Here is a 19,170-nt window from a genome sequence, read left to right as displayed (position 1 = left end):
CCTCAGCCCACCACTCACGGCAGCACAAGTAATGGCTAATACATTAGCATCATAGCCGCGACACGGGTGTCCCACTTTGCCCCGATCCCTTTGTGGGAAATCACATTTCTTGCTGCAGCATGTTCAGCATTAGAGCCAGAATGCCCTGTTATTGCTGCACCACAGCCACCAGGCCATAAACAGGCTCTTATTGATTCAATAGGACAAACGCTGGCTGGAGGCTATAGCGTAATCCAGAGGAATAAATGAGCCGTTCGATTAGCGAACAGTAGACCAGTCACACTCCCTCCCCCAAAGCACCATGGAAATACCTCCAAGCCTTTCAGGGCAAAACAGTGACTCATTGACAATTGGTAAAACAAAAAGCAGCAAACAAAACCCGCACAGGGTTAGGGAGGCCCAAAGTCCAGTGAGTTTGCCATTGCAATGCCAACTGTCACTCTGGCAGAATAAAGAGCAGCGCCCCTCACCAACTCCACTGAGAAACTCAGGACCAAACTGCTGACATGGAGCCTGTAATCCCCCAGAGGATCGGGACCAGTCAGCTGTGCATTCAGGCCGAACAAACCTTGGGCAGCATATGAAGGGGAAAAAATAAGCAACGTTTGAGTGGGAGCCATCAAGTTTGTCTTGTAAGGGCTACTGATGTGTGTGTATACGCATGTGCATAAGTATATACATTTGCATGTGTGCGGTTGCTTCAGGTTTGCAATTCAGGCTTCAAATTTAAATGATAACAGCAAGAGAATCTGTTGCAAGAGAATGTATAATAATAACAGCACTGCATGCCCTTTGAGGAGAACTCGGTCTTCCGGATAAACTGACCGAGGCAGCTCCTGGTTCTGCCTGTTCGCAGGACATAGGTCAGTCAGCCAAGAAAATGCAATTATACTGCTTTATGTTCACCTAAAATCTACACCAGGTGCGTTAATGATGTCTTCTCCTGACAGCTGGTTGGGTGGGCAAAATAGGGGAACTGTGGAAAGCGCACATAGTTCTGCTCTTGTTTCATTGGCTGTGCAAAACAAAATGGAAAACCCAAGGGTTGATCAGGCCTGATTTATCGCTGTACACGCGAATTAAATGCGAAAATAACACTTCCCCTGAAAGCTTGAGTACTACATGTCAAAGCATGACAAATTTACACTACATATGTTTTTAAAATGAATGAACAAAAAAAAACCAGCAAGCATCTGTTGTATCTTTAAATCACATCAATCATTCGAAATCCAGTAGAAAGTCGTTTTGCAAGTGTACAATACTGTCAGTGTGAATTCTGAAAAATTACATACATTGCGTGTTTAGTGTGAGCATCTGTGTGTGTGTGCGTGTGTGTGCGTGAGAGAGAGAAAGTAAATAGTGTTACACAATAACAGAAACAATCACATTAACAGTATACTACTAAGAGCAGCATAGGTGTCAGCACTGAAAGTGGCCTTGCATTTAGACACAAGCACAACCAATAAGGGAGCAGTTCAGAGAGAATTAGCCAATAAGATCACCTACTCTGATAACCCAAATTAAACCCTTTGTCATACTATTGTAAGACTCACACTGGCCAGTAGAGCAGTCTGGAAAAACCCATATCAATCCATACCCAACAGCCCCCTGGGCCTGGTTAGAATACCACCAGCATCTCCTCAGATCGATGCAAAACACTACAATAAAATTAATTATGATTAACTAAGGCATTTAGAGTCTATATAAAGTGCCTGCATCTCCCCCTCAAATTTACTGCCCCCCTTCCTCTGTGATGATATTATTGGTTTAAACACAATTTGATAAAAAATAATCATCAATGAGGAAACATAATATACCAAACGTATTAAAAAATAATGAAACATCAGACAATTGGTCCCCAGTAAAAATAAATAAATAAATAAATGCAAAGAGAAAATGTGTGGATTAATTTTTTTTTAACTTTTCAAAAAAAAAAAAAAAGTCTGTGTGGGTTATCACATTTTTTCAGCACCCCTGGAACACAGAAGGCTTTCAAGCTATCCTCAATCCACACACATACAATAAAAAGAAAAAAAAACATAAAATTGTTTCAGCTGAAAAAAAGCAGAAATACAAATCCTTCAAAAGCAGGGATTATAAGAAGCCTGAAAAAAAAAAATGTATCAAGTGACTATGATTTATGAAAAGTTGGGAAAAGTTCCCAAGCCAATCAGAGCATGGCCTTTCAGCTGCGGACGCTGTGAGGGAGGCCGTGCGATGTATCACTGGACTGCTGGTGGAAACACAAATACCGCAGAGAATTAGGGTGCTTCCAGTATTGCAACCCGCAAGTTTGGATCACTCTTTGTGTGTAGCACGGCCCTGCTAGCTTTACCACCCTGCTAATCCCTGGAACCTCCCAGCTGGGCAGCTGCTTTGTCAGGGCGATGATGCCCTGACATGCCGCTGAATGAAATGGGGGATTTGTAGTCCGGTCAGTTTTCATCATGGAAGAATACGTGAGGAGGGGTGGGCATGCCCCCACGTCCCCAGGCCCCGTCTTTGATCCGCGTGTTATGTACCATGCTTTTTTATGTTGAGCTTACACGCTCGCTGAATTGGCTCACTCACAATAAGTGCTTGCATTCCCAAACCCTACGGCACTCTACATATCCATGGCAACAGGTTGCCTAATATCAATGCAATGGTATTCTTTGCTCTTTGCTCCTCCCACATTCCTCACTCATTGCATGCAGAATGATGCCTTCTTAAAAATGCAGAAAATCCACTTTTACTTTCTCACAACCATCCCCACCCAGAGCCACCCCATGTCCTAAGTGGAATTTTCAGATTTGACACCTTTGCATACCAGAGCTCTGGACAGCTAAAGGCAACAAGGGTATGGAACTGATGGACATGGCCCAGGTTTTTTTGAGCCGTGCACTAGCACACGCAGTGCACGAAGCACACCCTTCAGAGGTGAGCCAAGCTTCACACAGTCAAAAGAAAGAGGCCATTTCAGTCACACACTGGGGAGCAACACGCAGAGAACACCAGAGCGTGGCTCGAGAGCCTCGGCAAGTAACCCGCGTAGTTTTGGATTCCGGTGCAGTCTCCACCGGGACTTAAAAAGCCCTGCTACCCCGGCTGCACTTTTCCCAAAAGTTTCTTCACTTCTCTGGGAGTGCAGAAAGTTGTGGGAGCCCCAGACAGAGTCACGCGGTGAACACAGACCGTCCCGAGAGCGCAGGCGGCCCCGGTGATCGGTAAGGGTGCCAGATGGCTGTCAGAGTCAGGGGCCCGGGGGGCGTGGAGCTCACACTGATGACATCAGAGGCCTCATTAGATCTCAGAGGCCCGAGGTGGGGTGGGGGTCTGGCCGAAACATCTCGACTCTCTAATGGCAATCTGGAGCGAGGGACTAATGAGACTGCAGCTGGGTTTGTTGTTCTAATTAAGGCAATTATGGAAATGCAGAGGCAGATGGTGGTAGAGAGAGGGGTAAGATCAGGCTGTACAAACATGCCCCCTCCCTCTGATACTAATGTGCTCGCCACAGAACGATCCAGAACAGACCCCTCCCTCAGTGAAGAGGTGATGTTCATTGCAGTCAAACCATTTTAGGCAGAGCTATTTGAGTGTCAGCTGACCTGACTACTAATCCAGGATTGGCTTGCCTGTCCCATGACCCCCATCACTATAACAACAAATTGTTGAATTCACTGTCACCTCCGTTAACCTTCTGTGCTCTTTGAAGACATCCCCGTAAAAGGTAAAGCTCACAAATTCACTAGGGGCCTCATTTATCAAAATATTTACCGTACTCTAACTAAAAGTTACATTATGTTCAAATCCATAATCCTGCATGTGTACATAAAATGTTATCAAAGTTGCATATGCCACACATATGCACAGCTTTATTGATAAATCACAAATATCCTCCAAATGTGCTTAATTTGCCTTTATTCGTGGGCCCGTTCACAAGCTACATGTCTCCACAGCCAAGTCCGCTAGGTCACATAACCCGAGCACCAAAAGGATATACGTGGAGCTCACTAATGCAATTCTGTATACAGAACAATGCAGATGTAAACCAGAGTGGAACAATTACTTTACTGGGTACAACGACATAATATTGAATAATATGTTGATCAGGCAGCAAAGTGATGAGCTGATAATGCCATCATATCTTATTCATCAGGTTATTTATTTGATGTGACAGGCTACCATATTAACACATTATGGGTATTCAGTTGTGCTGATGCACTTATTTTATAGGAGGAATTATGTTCTTTCACCATACTCTCTCACTGTAAAGTTCAATTTGTGAATCCTTCCATTAGCAATACAAAACTATTTAGATTGATGACTGTGACATAGATCCTTGTGGTTGTATTTCTCCTGCTGCTTGCTGAAATGGACTAGTACAACAATTCCCAGCGAATAAAAGTAAACACGCATCGTCTTTTATTTGATTCAGAGTAAAATGCATCGACAGCCTGCAATGTGCTTTCTCAGCCACTAAAATCTATAAGAAAAAAGGGTTCTAGTTTTTTTTTTTTTTTTTTTTTAAATGGCTGTTTGCACCTGTAGGGAAACTCTACTTTACGCCGAGTCGAGTCCCTCATATAAGGCTAAAAGGAGAACTAAGCAGTACAGAATTCTGTGTACAGGCTTCCGTAAAAGGTTCTGCGTGTAATCTTTCCAAGTGGGTATCCTATGGAGATCTCCATTGAATTGCAGAAAGAGAGCCTTAAAAATAACCTTTTCTAATAGCAGAGGTTTTTCACATGGACGAGGCTCAATATAGTACCCGGTCATCCATACAAAAGAGCCCTTTTTGGGCACCATAGCTCAGGAGGTAAGAGCGGTTGTCTGGCAGTCGGAGGGTTGCTGGTTCGATCCCCACCCTGTGCGCGTCAAAGTGTCCCTGAGCAAGACACCTAACCCCTAACTGCTCTGGTGAATGAGAGGCATCAATTGTAAAGTGCTTTTGATAAAAGCGCTATATATAATGCAGTCCATTTAGCCCTTTAATAACCCCTCTATTTAAAATGCACTTATTCATATCCATGCCATGAAGTCTGCATAGATGTATTGTACATACATTTCCAATTCAAGATGGATAAATCACAATGGTAGGTGTGGAATCGGGAATTAATGTGGTTTATTCATGAATTAGTGTGGATGTATAGTTAATACATTCAATATTTAACTTTTTCATGTAGATATTACAGTAACAGTGGTGCAACATGCAATGTGCTGCAAGCACCAGATGTACTGTGTTCAGTGTTTTGTAGCGAGATGCTAGTTCATAACACCTGTCCCCTGGAGGCTTTTCAAAAACCTCAGAGTCTGTAAAAAATCTAAGGAATAGGAAGAAAAAAAAATCTAAATTACATCTAGATATCAGGGGCAGAATGAGAGGGAGAAAAGAATAATTATAAAAAAGAAAAATTATAAAAAAGAAAAAATAAACTCTGGGCACAGGAATGTTTCAGTTACGTTAACCACTTTAATTCTCTTTGATCCATGATTTAACAGTCTTATTAAAAACATTACAATGTTCATACATTTTTAGCTCAGTGTGTACTGATTTGTTGCTTTCACAAAGAAAATAGAGCAAAAGAAGCCCTAAGGCTCCCAAAATTTCACCACAGCCGGCGCTACTACTTACCTAAACTTAGCAATTGACTTTGGTTGATAAGGATTAGGAAACAGTGTTCTTTTTGTATATTCCTGTAAATGAATGTGAATGAATGAATGAATGAATGAATAAATAAATAAATAAATAAATAAATAAATAAATAAATAAATTCATTTGAACCTGTGTCTGTTCGTACACGTGTCTGTATTTATGTGAATATATTCATGCATGTGTATGTATGTGACTGTTTTGTGTGTGTGCCTATGGATTGACCTTCAGAATGTACTGGGAACATTGACTTTAGGAAGGAGTTCACCTGCTGCACTCTGATTGGCTTCCATCCCCAGAGGGGAGGTACAAGGCAGTACTCAGACTAGCTCTTTCTAAAAACGACACAGGCCAAAGCTCGGCAATTAACTCACAGGGAAGGAGTCTGCTAAAGAAAATGGTGGGAAATTGTGCAATTTAAAGACAAACTTGGAAAATGGAGAATAAATGGCCCATCACTGCTCATCAAAAGTTTATCTTTATGCTATAAATGTATATTTTAGAGTTCACATTACAAACTAAGAAGCAAATGGAGAGGTTTGTGATGGAGTGAAAAAATAGTGAGAGAGTTAGAGACCAAGAGAGAGTGACAGAGTGAGAGACAGAGAGAGTGAGAGACAGAGTGAGAAACAGAGTGAGAAACAGAGAGAGAGACAGGGTTGAGTCTGAGTTGTAACAATATATACAGCCATTTGGCAATTTGGCAAATAGCAAAAACAAAGAAACCACCAAATCAAAATTAACAAGAATGGCAAGACACACAAAAAACAGAAAAAAAATGAAAAAGAGAATGAGAGGCAGAGAGTGAGGCTACAGCAGCTGGAAAGCTCCAGTGTGATGCTCACCACTAGATAAGCATGCCGTCACTGTGGCTGAGCCCACAGTGCTCAGACTGTGTGGCGGGTGGGGCCAAAGCAGAGACAAGAGACAGCAGAGCCTTCAGTGATCTCACTACAGGCCCTGTGTTATATATGCGCACACACACACGCCTCCATGCATGCATGCATGCACACACGTCTGCCTAAGATGGCAAATTACCTCTCGCATGTGCACATACATACAAGCAGACACACACACACAGAGGCCTGGGATATCATGACCACTTTAGATAGGAGCTGGCCCAGTCTCATGACTGCAATGGCCAATCCTGAGAGTCAGGCTACTGCAGATCCAGTGAGGGCAGAAGGATGAGGAGGGGAGGGGCCAAGTCACGCGAGGCAGGCTGGCTCCGGGTCTTCCCTTTTTGACAAGTGGAAATATGCCGAACAATCTGCTCCGATTAACAAACAGCGGAAACCATTAAAATCAGATGAAACCTTAATCACACTTCAGTCTAATTAGGCTGCTTGCTTGCTTAATATTTTAAAAACTAACAATTTAATTTTGCAATGAAGTATAATTTTCACCTAAAAATAAGTCAATAAGCACTTGAAAATTAACCTCTGGGATGTGTTTAATTGTATGTGCCAAATGCACTCTGAGCCAGTTTCCCTCACCACACAAGAGAATAGGGAAATATTTCCCTGATCACTTAATGGTGCTTAATTACCAAAAAAATGGAGATCTCTTCACAAAAACAAATGAGCCAAATGCCTAAACGACTGACGGTTGAAAGGGCCCTTTATGCCCATGCTTTTCACTTTTTTTTTTTTTTTTTAATTATTAGAAAGCTTTCATTAAGCAAGGAGAAAAGGTGTGTGTTAACTATTAAGTGAAAGCCTAGCTTACACCTGAACTGTGAAATGGTAAATAAAGCCATTCACAGCAAAACCAGCGGTGGCATTGTCCATTCCACCAGTTCAGAAACCATTCGTCGCTCCAACAGAAACACAGCGCCGTGCGTCTTTCTCCTCTTCTGTGTCTCTCTCTCTCCGTCCCTCCAGCGCTCTGAATTCCCACAATCCCCCGTGCCTCCTCTCGGCTGTCACTTCGGCCTGTGCGCTCATTTATAACAGGTCACTGACACACAAGGGGCATTTAAAAGGACAAAGTGCCCTGGCTCTGTTTCAGCAGCGGTCACCCAAACCCAGACCCAACCCCGGCACAGTGTCCCCTACGGCAGGAGAGAAACGGAGTCAGCCGCCATGCCTTCAACACCTTTATGTCCACTCGTAACTCGTAACACCCTTACTGAACGGTCCTACTCTGGTGATATTACAACCGTTAACATCAAACGGCCAGCTAAAAACCTTTCAAATTACAGCAATGCGAGACAAAATGGCAGCACGTACATTCTCAGCGTTAGCCTGAGTGCAGTCCATCAGAAGCCTTTCACTAGTGAAAGCCCAGAATGAACACACTGCTCAATTCTTATTGAAAACAGCAGAGAGAGAGAGAGAGAGCGAGAGAGAGAAAGAGAGAGCACTACAATTTGGATGCGCAGTGACGCTTTAAGACCATTAAAACCTTCTCGGTTTTAAACAGCCGCGCCTGACGCAGCGACGCGTTTTGCTTCCTCCCATGGGCTCAGATGGACAGATGAAGATTAAACGTGAGGTAGGGCTGTTCAGTCTGAGTGCAGCCGAAATCGCTCACGGCCTCAGCTGTAATTACACTGTAGATGAAGATCAGCCATGAATATTTGAAAAGGGGATTACAAAGGGGGGAAAAAAAACAACCATGAAATTACCCCTCAAGCGCATTCCACAAGAGTGCGAAACAACTTACGCACTGTCCCACCCTCCATCCCCCACTTGTTCGCCTGCTATTATTGGTCGATGTTCCCGAGCCGAAAGACAAAGTGAGACTGAATCGCTCGTAGCCGTCGAGTACCTGCGCAGCAATGGCGGGCTGCCGCGCGATCGCGCCCGCTTTGGCTTCTCGCCAGGGCGGTAATGGCGGGACCATTCTGGAGATTACATATGCTTTATTGTCATTGTAATACCTTCCTCTGTTTCGTGAGTCCTCACAATGAATAAGAAACAGGCAGAGTAAATGAAAGACTGTGTGTTCGTTCAGGAGCGTGGTGCGGGCCGGCTGGCCTCCTAGCGCTGCAACGCTGTCAACACAGGGATGAATCCAGTCCTGTCATTCTAGCTGAAGCTAGGCTTTGGTAAATCCTCTGAAGCACAAGCCTTTAACTGTACAACCGAGAGACCGGTGAGTGGTGGGGAAATATGGCGGCACGGTCACTAAAGGGACTCTTTCATGCTTTCATGTCCCAGACGTTCGCTTTGACGTTAAAGCTTTAGTTTCAAACGGAGATTGAGTTTTTTTTTTTCCCCGCCATCCCTCACTGACAGATGGGAGGAACTGGAGACAACTACATTCTGACAAAAAAAATTGATCATTGTTTTCACATAAAACAAAATTAGATTGTAGCCTCATCTTTACATGTTTATTTCGAGAGTAACCTGTAAGGCGAACACTAACGAGAAAAAGACTTACCAATAAGTGATTTGACAAACCGTAGCTTCACTTTTCTGGCTCATGACCAAATGGTGACCAGGTTGGCAATAAAGAAGGATAAGTCCACCCATGCAGGGGATTCACTTTACTAATAATCAACGATCACTTACTACTATTGATCAATCATCACTTTGTGTATTTGGGGCTCTAACTGGCATTCAATCTTTGACCTATAACATAATTCCTAAACCTTGATAGAAGCAGTCAGATTGCAGGTTGATTCTCTTTCCAGATGCAGAGACAGAGCGTGAGAGTCTGAGATAGAGACTGCAAATTCCCTACTAGATGGTGCCTTAAAACTAAATGAAAGAGCATGTTGTGATTGTGCTGTGTTTGGCCATGCTAGCCAGTGTCCCAATGCATGCATGCATGCATATTGCTGTACAGTCCCTACTAACCATGTTTTTAGGTCAATGTTCTTACTGTTAATGCAGAATTTGTCCTCATTCGATCTTCTTGGTGTAAGAACAAGCCATGAAAAATAAGATGGAATCTAAATGCAAGCCAGCCCAGTTCACTGAATGCAGTAAAAAAATCTAATGTACAAGTATCTGCAGGTAGTTAGATTGAGAATGCTAGTTCTGTATAATTTCCTCCAGGACATTAGGACCCCGCCTCTTGAAACGACCCCATTTCCACAGCAGTGCTAATAGCTAGTGCAATCCAGAGCTCATTAATTTCACACAGCTACTTCTGAGTTTCATTGGTGCTTCAGTAGTGCTTTCTCAGTTCATCAAACCTGGGATTTTGGCCTTTTAAATCCCTTTGGTCCTCATCAGGCCAGATGGTCAGAGTCAAGGGCACGATTATAACAGGCAGACAAAATAGATGTTAGCAGCTAATAGGAGTGTCACTTAACACAAAGGATGCAGGGTATGGGTAGGATTTAGAGTGACGTTGGGACCTGTGAGACCCAATGATAGAGACGCATATAGGGCTGCAGTCAGTCTTTGGCTTTTGGCTTGATCTGGCTGTCAAAATGACCAGTGAAAGCCATGGGATCATTTAATGAAGCAGCAAGTCAGGATTTGACACTGACGCCTTGTGAAAAATAACATCTCCTACAGCACAGTGTCTGTTCCCTTCCCTGCACTGAAAGATTTGATTTCTGTTTGGTTCTGAGAGAAGACAATGAAATGGTCATCTCAGGAAGTCTTATGTTCAAACCAACTGCCTAACTTAGGGTATCAAGCAGGATGGCTGAAACTAAACATGAAGCTAAGCACCTAACCCCTTAACCTTCCGGTTCAGTAACTGTGTCTCTCTCCACCTAAACCAATGTGTGGTGAGAGTTCTGATGCCAAACTGCTGCCGTGCATCAACCATGGGTTGTAAACATTGGTGCGGGTTGAGGTGAGTTTCGCCACTTCACAGTGAAGTACTTATTAGGAAAAAGCTGCTGGGCAGTAAAGCTGCTGCCATTTCAAGCCTTGCGGGGCCTTACTGGACTCTGGGATTGATTTTGGACGTGTCTGTGCGGTGACCTATTATAACTGGCGTTTAAAAAGGCCGGCACCTCACCCCTGCAGGCTGGGGGACTGAGCGACTGAGAGGAATTACAACTACAAGTTGCAACAAACCTTTCAGTCGCTACGGGGGATTCCTTCAGACTTCGAATGCCAGCCCGCCTCCCCTTTGAAAAGGGAGCTCAATTGAAATGAGGGTGGTAGTGTCCTTCCTGTTTTCTGAGCGATGACCGTGAGGGACAGAGATGGTCTAAATGCTCATAACCCCACTGTGAAAGGTCACAAGAGCCAATCCCCAGAACCAAAGTCAGCAATTAACAAAAAAGATCCCAATGGGATCATATCATGACCAAGACTTTAAAAATAACTCGCAATTCTGGGCATCACTGTGCTGCGTGGGCAGACCAAAATAGCAACTAAGGAGCAACTTCTTGATAACTCCTTCTGGGCACCATGCTCTGAAATTACATATAATCTCACAAAAGTATACAAAGAAGGGCAACAAGAAGGATGCTGGGGATCAAACAATTACATTCTAAACGCGGCTTAAGGTATAATCTCTTCAGTCTCAACAAATTGAGTATAAGGGAGATGAATCCTTTACATTGTAATAGAGGTTATCCAAGTGGATTACAGAGCACAAGTGGAAGTTAGTTTAGGGTCATTTTTACACTGACACTATAAAGTTTTTTTTTTTTTTCTCTGCACCCTCTAATAGAGTTGTTAATACAAGGCATAGCTTTCAGAGCTTTGTAGTAGAAACATATATCTCTAGGAGAGTAACTAGTATTAACTGTCACAAAGTGCTTGAATTGATCTATGAAATAAAAACAAAAAAACAGATTATGTCCAGGACTGAGGACTAAATGCAAAAGGATGACCCTAGTTAAATAAACAGTTGAAGTTATATAAACAGATTCTTTGCTTGCATGTGTTCCTTATCAAAAGACTGCACTCGATGCACTGCACTCAACCAAGGAATAAAGTCACTTTCACATTGAAGTAACACACACACACACACACATGCACACGCACACGCCCCCACACAATTGGCTGTATAGCTTAAATACCTATGCTAATTATAACAAGTTAACTGTATTTTGAATTTTAAGTATTTAGTATTTATTAGTACATCCAGCAACAACACTACAAGAATTTCAATAAGAAATTGAATTATACTGCAATAGCCGAAATAATTTTTTTTTTTTTAAAAGAATGCCCAAAACTAAATCATCCCTGATGAACTGAAGAAAAAATATAAAACAATTACCTTGACATTAACAAATTGTGAGAGGGATGCCTAGAACCTTTAGTGACCTTGTAATCCAGGGCCAAACAGAACACATCAGTAAGTACTGTATTTGGACTCCTTATTGTTGTTACAAAAATATGTCACAATGGAAAATTTCAAAGCAAAAATAATTTAAAAATAAAATCAATTAAAAATATAATTAAAATAAAATAATTTCTTAGGTTCTGAGATCACTTGTGAGGTTTAAATTGAGGTTCAGCACTAAACAGTGTTAAATTTCATCGTGATCAAAAACGTAGAGCCATCTGTTGCAAGGCAGGATGCAGAAAATCACAACTATCTCACTAGTGTATCTGTGTTATAAGGTAGAACCTATTCTTAGCACATAAATGTATACGTCGGCTAATTGCGGGCGATTGGAAATTACTATCAGAGATAGTACGATTGGGTATACCAAAGCATGCTGGTATTATTCAAATAAAAGGATTAAACTGGCCAGTCAGCAATCAACGTTCTCATTTTAATAGAGCAGGCCTCCATCTGTTCCACATTTGTTAATAAACAATCAAATTAAATAATTCATGACATTTAATCAAATTCCTGTTGCTAATTGTGTTTACTGTGATAGTAATATATTATATTGTTCTTTTTTTGTTTTCATACGCTTTAAATAGAATTGTTGCATGTTTGTTTATTTGTTTTTGTTTCAAAGATTTACGGGGACTTGAGGTGATGGCTGTGCACATGGTCTGTCAAAATAATGTTTAAAAACCAGGAACGTCAAATGACACACCGACTGGATTTGGCTGACACATCCGCCGGGGTATATAGGCTACCATTTTGCATACGCAGTCGTTACCCTACTGACAATCTGAATATTTAATTCAGAATTTAAATTACTGTGTTATAGTTTCAAACACGTCCTGTATTCACTTGTGTCAGATATTTTGTGTATGCTTCTTCCATTTGATTTTTTTTTTTTTTTTTTGTATTCAATAAATCTTATATTCTCCAAGTCTCGATGTTCTAGAACTGTATTGTTATTATTATTATTATTATTATTATTATTATTATTATTATTATTGAAAATCGGGGATTGGTTACATCATTGTTAAAGTTTTTATTTTTTAAAATGTATTTATGAGAACGACATTACGTAGTGAAGCGCTATGTGAAATAATCTCACGTAAAACTAACAAAAACCCTGCTTTACCTGAGAAACCATAAAAAAATGCCACGTTTAACAAAGTTTCTGTAGTCGCGCGATAACGATATCGAATGACATAAAATTCTTAAAGAAAACAGACACCACTCTGTTTACGACGCGTTCTGGAAGCCGTGCGCAATTGCTCCTAACATTTTGAACGAGAGCAGGTGTGAGAGCGCAACCCGTTCAGATCCAAAAGTCATACATTTTCAGAAAGGTTTTCTTTATTTCTGATCATGCATTATGACAGAATTTGTAGTTTGCTTATATATATATACACGGCGACATTAAATAAATGTCATTTGGGCGCTCCAAATGCATCTTCATCTCCAGACAAAGTCGCATATCGGATGTGCGTCTGGCTGTGTCTCTCCGGTTGATATCACCACCTTGTGGCGTTGCACACTGCTCCATTCAATGAGTGATGTCGCTTAATTTGTCCTACAAAGGTGACGCATAGGCTACACTGTAATCATTATAGCTACGCCAAGTGTGTGTTCATACCGACAGCCACATTACTAGTGCATGTATGCCTAATTTACTTATTCGATTAGTGGGCCTGTCTAACTGTCAGAGAAAAGGCATGCAGAATAGGTGCATCAAACGCCAGAACAGTATGCAGTCATTGCAACGTGTGCATTTTACAACTATCTGACGATCGGACTATCGGGTAAGAAAACATTTCACGAAAAACAACCCGCAACGCAGGACTAAATAACCTGGCGAGTTATTGAATCGTGCCCCTTTCAAAACGCGGGCGACCGAGCAGGAGCACACATCCACTTTTTTAGATACATAAAAATGAACCAGTCAATAAAATAATAATAATAAAGATGATTTTATAATTGAAACGACAAAATGTTTAACCTATAAAGTTATTCCACGCACGCCATTTACTGGTGGTGTAATCACTGCCAATCAGGGTAAACATGGGGAGTAAACATGTGTATTTTCTCATTTATATGACAGAATAGACACCAATATGTGACGATTAAACTCTAAGCATCCTAATACACGTAGCATTATATAGTTATAAATGCGTAAATAAATATTGATGGGTAATGCATAAAACATCAGACCAGTTTCTATCACCAACGGCTTACAAAACACTTTAAGAAGAGGACTTTTGAACAATAGTTCATTCAGCAGTGCAACAATCAGGAAAAACAAGAGACATTGTTTAAATCCTTCACTCACAAGTGACTGAATTAGAAGGGAAAAAACGTAGACTAGACTAGTTGGCTTACTGTGTGTCCCCGGGACACGTGGAGGGAACACTCAATGCTCTATTATCTGCGAATTCAACAGTGCCATTCTGTGCGCGGAACTGAAAGCACAACGTTCCCTAATTAGAGATTCGTTCGAACCCATTTCAGCAAGCTGATGAAACCAACGTGCAGACCTCCATAAAACCTTAAGCACGTGTACAATGAAAAATAAGGATTGAAAGATGTATTTGTTATTCCTAGAGATATTCCTTCTTAAAGTACAATTATATGCAACCGAACAACCATTCCTTTTTGGCAGTTCATTTCATTGTTATGGTTCTATAGCTGATAGGATTATGAAAACTCCAGAAGACATTCAGGCACAATACGGTTTGTGCGTAACCGAATAACACGCGCGCTGTGATGCGCACGGCCAGGTAAACAACCGTGGCGCCCGAGACATTAAAACTGTCACTCACCTGACTGAGAAAAGCTCACTCCTACCACCACATAAGTCAAAAGAAAAGCGAAGTAACGCAGAAAAGAGGTAAGCTTCATTTTGGGGGGGTTGTCGTAACTCCTTTGAATTCACATGTCAAGAAACGTATCCCTTTTGCTCCCAGTTGGAAATACAACAAATGCCCGTAAACGTTTCGATCCTCAAATTTTGAATAATGTTTCCTACATGTGTCTTCTTCTGGTTTATGCCTGACTTAGAAGTTCAGTTAAGAGCAGCTAATCTCCTTGACTCACTATGACTTGCCCAGAGTGCAATGTTATTCTGGTGCCATTACTCTCCTCCGAGTTCGGTACCCAGCGACGGCTCGCGAGCGAGTATTCCCTCCCTCTGCCCGACTGATTGGTCCACATACCGCTGGTGCACCATGAGCACCGCCTTTTTGTTATACCAAGTCTGCTCTTATTGGCTCTGGAGTTGCCAAAAATAATTAAAATATCAGTTGCACTGAAAGTACCTGTCCTGGAGACTGAAGAGACAGGTAAATTATGAATTGTCAAATTACAGCTGTACCTACTATGAAAATATAATAATCATACAGTGTCAACGAATACGATCGTCAAAGTTCTGCAAGATCGTCAAGTGCATTGATAGTCAATTCTATAAATACATTTTAAAAATTAGGACGGCAAGATATAAGCGTAGTTTCGTAATGTGTGTTTCCAACGAAGTCACAGGAGAACGCACTGCACTTAAAAAAAGTTTCACACCTGTCCGATGGCACGAATGCCTCTTAGACATGCGCAGTGTACACAAACATCCAGCCCAAAAAGGTTCTGCAACGCAGAGAATACGTCCAGTAATAGCTCAAACACAACACGGGGCTTGCAGAAAAAAATATAGCCTTGCTTCATGTGGAAGTTTACACAACAATGTGAACTCATTCCTTAGACCCATTGTTTTCTGAAGCAGATATAGAGAACATATAGCAAAACTATAATGAACTACATGATAGACGGACGGTCTTCAGATTCAACTGGCATTTTGGAAATACGGACAGTATTATATACCTTTATTATTCCGTAGGCTACGATATATATGGAACCCATCACTTCAAAATATTAAATACAGTATATTCCTCATTAATACAGGCGTAATAATTTTAAACCAAAACAATTGGTTGTTCCTCTACTCTGTCTTAATCAATTTTCAAGACACTTAACGATGAAAACTCATTCAAAGTAAAGCACTGAAGTTTCGCGAAAAACTTCATAGGCATACATTTCAACACCAAAAATAAATGTTTAGTTTGTATTTTAAACGCCATTTGCATTAGGATTTAGTTACCAGCGTCATAATGCTAACATTTTGTCAACGCTTGTGTATTGACTGCAAAAAAAAAAAAAAAAAAAACATTAAGAACATTTCATTCTGACGGATTGAAGAAATATTGTGCCATTGCCATTTCATCACAAGGGGTAATCTAGGAACTAGCAGCAACACAAGAGCTGTTTGCGAATATTCTGACATGCAGGTGATTTATAAAATACATTTTAAAAATCAGGCAATATTCAGATTGATCATAAAATAGTAATTTAAAAAAGCAATTTTGTTGGAGTAAATAATAACACTTAAAACAAAGCTCTCACCATGATTCTCCAAAAAGAAGTCACATCACAATATCTCAAATACTCATAACAAGTTATGAAGCTCTTATTCTATGCATTGCATATTTCCAACTGCATGCATCAAGCACTTTAAAATATCCCTGAGTGCTGATCTCATGTCTGTGAATAGAGTAACTTATGAGTTGCAATATTAGAAAAACAGCCATAGCCAAACAGGACAGGTCAGAGGCAGTGCCAGGAATTCTGTGTAAAAATTCCAAAACAAATGGAAATTAAGACATTAGAGGTTTAAGGGTCTTATACAGAGTAATTGGTTGCATAAAAGTGTTCTTCAAGTAAGTAGCCTTTTCCAAGTTATTGTTGTTGTGAGATGGTATTCAGGAAAAAGATAGTGGGAATTGAAACCTGAGATTCAAAGCACTGTACCATGTAGCTAAATTAAAATTTCATTTGAACTTACTTCCCTTCATTGGCTCCCAATTAATAATTGAATACTGTGATGACTATAAAATTGTCTTACAAATAAAGTGTTACATGGGTTGCGACCAGCATACTTGATTGATCTAATTTCCCCACATCCAAATATCAAAGGATGTGTTGCTTCTCATGCCCAAAACTGCAAAGACTTACCAGCAGGCCAGCAGGGCCTTTAGCTTCAGGGCTCACAAGTGCTTCCAGATGGTGCGAGAAGCAAAAACTGTTCGGATATTTTAAAATGATCCTTGCAGCCTGTTCATCAGTTCCCAAGAATCAAATAAGTACCCTACCGGAGTTGTGCTCTTCTTAAACTATGACCTGAACAATATCTTCTCGACGGGCCAAATGTGAAGCATATTGTGAGAACTTGTTTGTACATGCCACTATTTGAAAACAAAGCAATATACACCAAAGTGTACACTAAAATTTAACTAGATAGTTTGTTTTTAATATGTAGGGATCAAGATAGTTCTTCATAACATGCACGGCGTTTCATCGGTTTGCTTCACTTCTGAACATGTGCAAAATTCTCTCTTGCAGCATGTTCATGAAATTCACAGGACCACAGCACCATCTAGTGGAAAAAGAAGACAATACCTTCCCACCTAGTAGGATTCTGCTACAAAATGTAGTGAAGAAGGTTGAAGTGAGTAGTGTCTGTAACCAAAGAGCATTCAGGGTTACCATGGGGACTGAAGAGCACCCTTAGGGAAGGTTGACCCTGTAGTCCCTCTAGCTGCCTTCTGTTGTAATCATTCAGTCCCTTTGTAAAACAGCAGTACCAGGAAGTAGTGTCAAACAAGCCAATGATATCCATAGCTAGCTTACACCATACTCTTCTGGCAATCAAACAGGTAGCACGGGAGATGCATGATATTCTGGTGGCACAGTTTGTAGGACATGGTTACTGAAAGGAAAAGTCTCTCACGATCACAAATACAAGCCCTTCACCTGTGTCATCAACAAGGGACACATGTACATACAGCATGTACCACTTAAGACTGGGCCACATTTCACAGGAAGTTAATATTGAAGACTGCAGTTGGGAGCCAGTCTGGAGCTGGTGGTATTGAATGAAGGGCATGAATCACTGTTAATTTAGGAATGAAGTGCATCCATATGAGAACAAGTGATATGAGCAGTGTCAAACCCACAAAGCAACAGTGCAGCAAATTACTGTAATGAAAGCTCCCTCTGACCTATGATTGGCTTTAATACAGTTTAATACTGTGGCTGGTTGGGGCTGCTACATGCTGATTTCATAATCGGAGTAATGTTAAATAACTGTAATATAAATAGGATGCAAGGAGCACAAAATTGCAATTTTGCAACTTTTTCTAATTAAACTGATATAATGTATAAAGGCAGAACATCAGCTGGCTTTCCCATCTCCAAGAGGCTGAAAACCACAAAAATTGGTAAAAGTGATGCAAGAATGTTTCCATCTCGAGAGTACAATCTTGCTGTATGTTTTTATGATGATCAGTACACTGACATGCTTTTAGGGGGCAAAGGCCTAAATGCCAATGAAAAACTATGCCTGATGCAAGTTTTCTAGAAAGAAAAAAAAGCTTTCATTGTACAGTTCTGAGTCAGAAAAGGTTCAAACTAGTTTTATGTACAGTATTTCATTGATTAAATTATTATTTAATCAATGAAATACATAAGACCAGTGTGAGCCTTTTCTGTGCTTTTTTGTGCTTGTAGCATCAGTTCTTTCAAATAAGAGATATGCGAAATGAACAATATTTTATAAAAATGCTGAAAGTTGACTGCAGTTGACTTTGTGCATATGCTCACACCATCTAGTGGAAGCACCGTAGAAGAGCATCATAAATATATAAATAATTTTTAAAATTAGAATTTCTCTGTATTTAAAAATGTAAATAAGATAAATATGCATACATATTATTTATTTCACACTTACTGAAGAATACACACTATGCACTGCTAGCTACCTCATGATTCTACATGCAATTGTGCAACTTATTAGTGTTGCTTCATCCTGTCATTCATGTAAGATCAATAAGCAAAATTCTAGACAAAAACATTGTGCAATAAATGTTGAATGGATTGCTTAAGTAGAGTAGTACACATAATTATTTTTAAATTAGCACCCTCTCTCTTTGGTATAGACTCATTTTTCCTTTTAAATAATTGCAGCAGATGTACTTGTTCTCAAAACTGACAGCAGTTTGCATTTCCAATGTTAGCCTGCTACCCTATACCAAAGCCAAATTCCACAGTAGTCAATCACTGAACAATAGGCCTATATTTATCATTTATCATATGATTTAGCTACATAGTTTCCCTCTATAAATATAGGTTTGAGGAAGGCAGTGCATATAATGATGCAGAAAACGTAATCCATGTTGAAATCACATACATTCCAAATTGCAAGTAAAATGGGGTAAAGAATTTCCAAAACAGAC

At 40.6% G+C, this 19,170-nt stretch overlaps 2 protein-coding genes across 4 annotated transcripts in view; both read right to left on the bottom strand.

Annotated features, from left to right (window-relative positions):
* The window catches only part of LOC135240762 (receptor tyrosine-protein kinase erbB-4-like), a 200,883-nt gene extending 185,871 nt beyond the window's left edge, over positions 1-15,012 (bottom strand). For both annotated transcript variants that reach the window (XM_064310666.1, XM_064310667.1), the window contains exon 1: positions 14,656-15,012. In XM_064310666.1, coding sequence (XP_064166736.1) covers positions 14,656-14,734 — 79 coding nt within the window. In that variant the 5' untranslated portion in view covers positions 14,735-15,012. The remainder of the gene's footprint in view (positions 1-14,655) is intronic.
* Positions 1-19,170, bottom strand: part of LOC135240620 (myosin light chain 1, skeletal muscle isoform-like) — a 465,194-nt gene that overhangs the window by 258,011 nt on the left and 188,013 nt on the right. The gene's annotated exons all lie outside the window — the stretch shown is intronic.

Source organism: Anguilla rostrata, chromosome 15, assembly GCF_018555375.3.
Source record: "Anguilla rostrata isolate EN2019 chromosome 15, ASM1855537v3, whole genome shotgun sequence".
NCBI classification, from domain to species: domain Eukaryota; kingdom Metazoa; phylum Chordata; class Actinopteri; order Anguilliformes; family Anguillidae; genus Anguilla; species Anguilla rostrata.
This window is presented reverse-complemented; position numbering and strand designations above follow the sequence as displayed.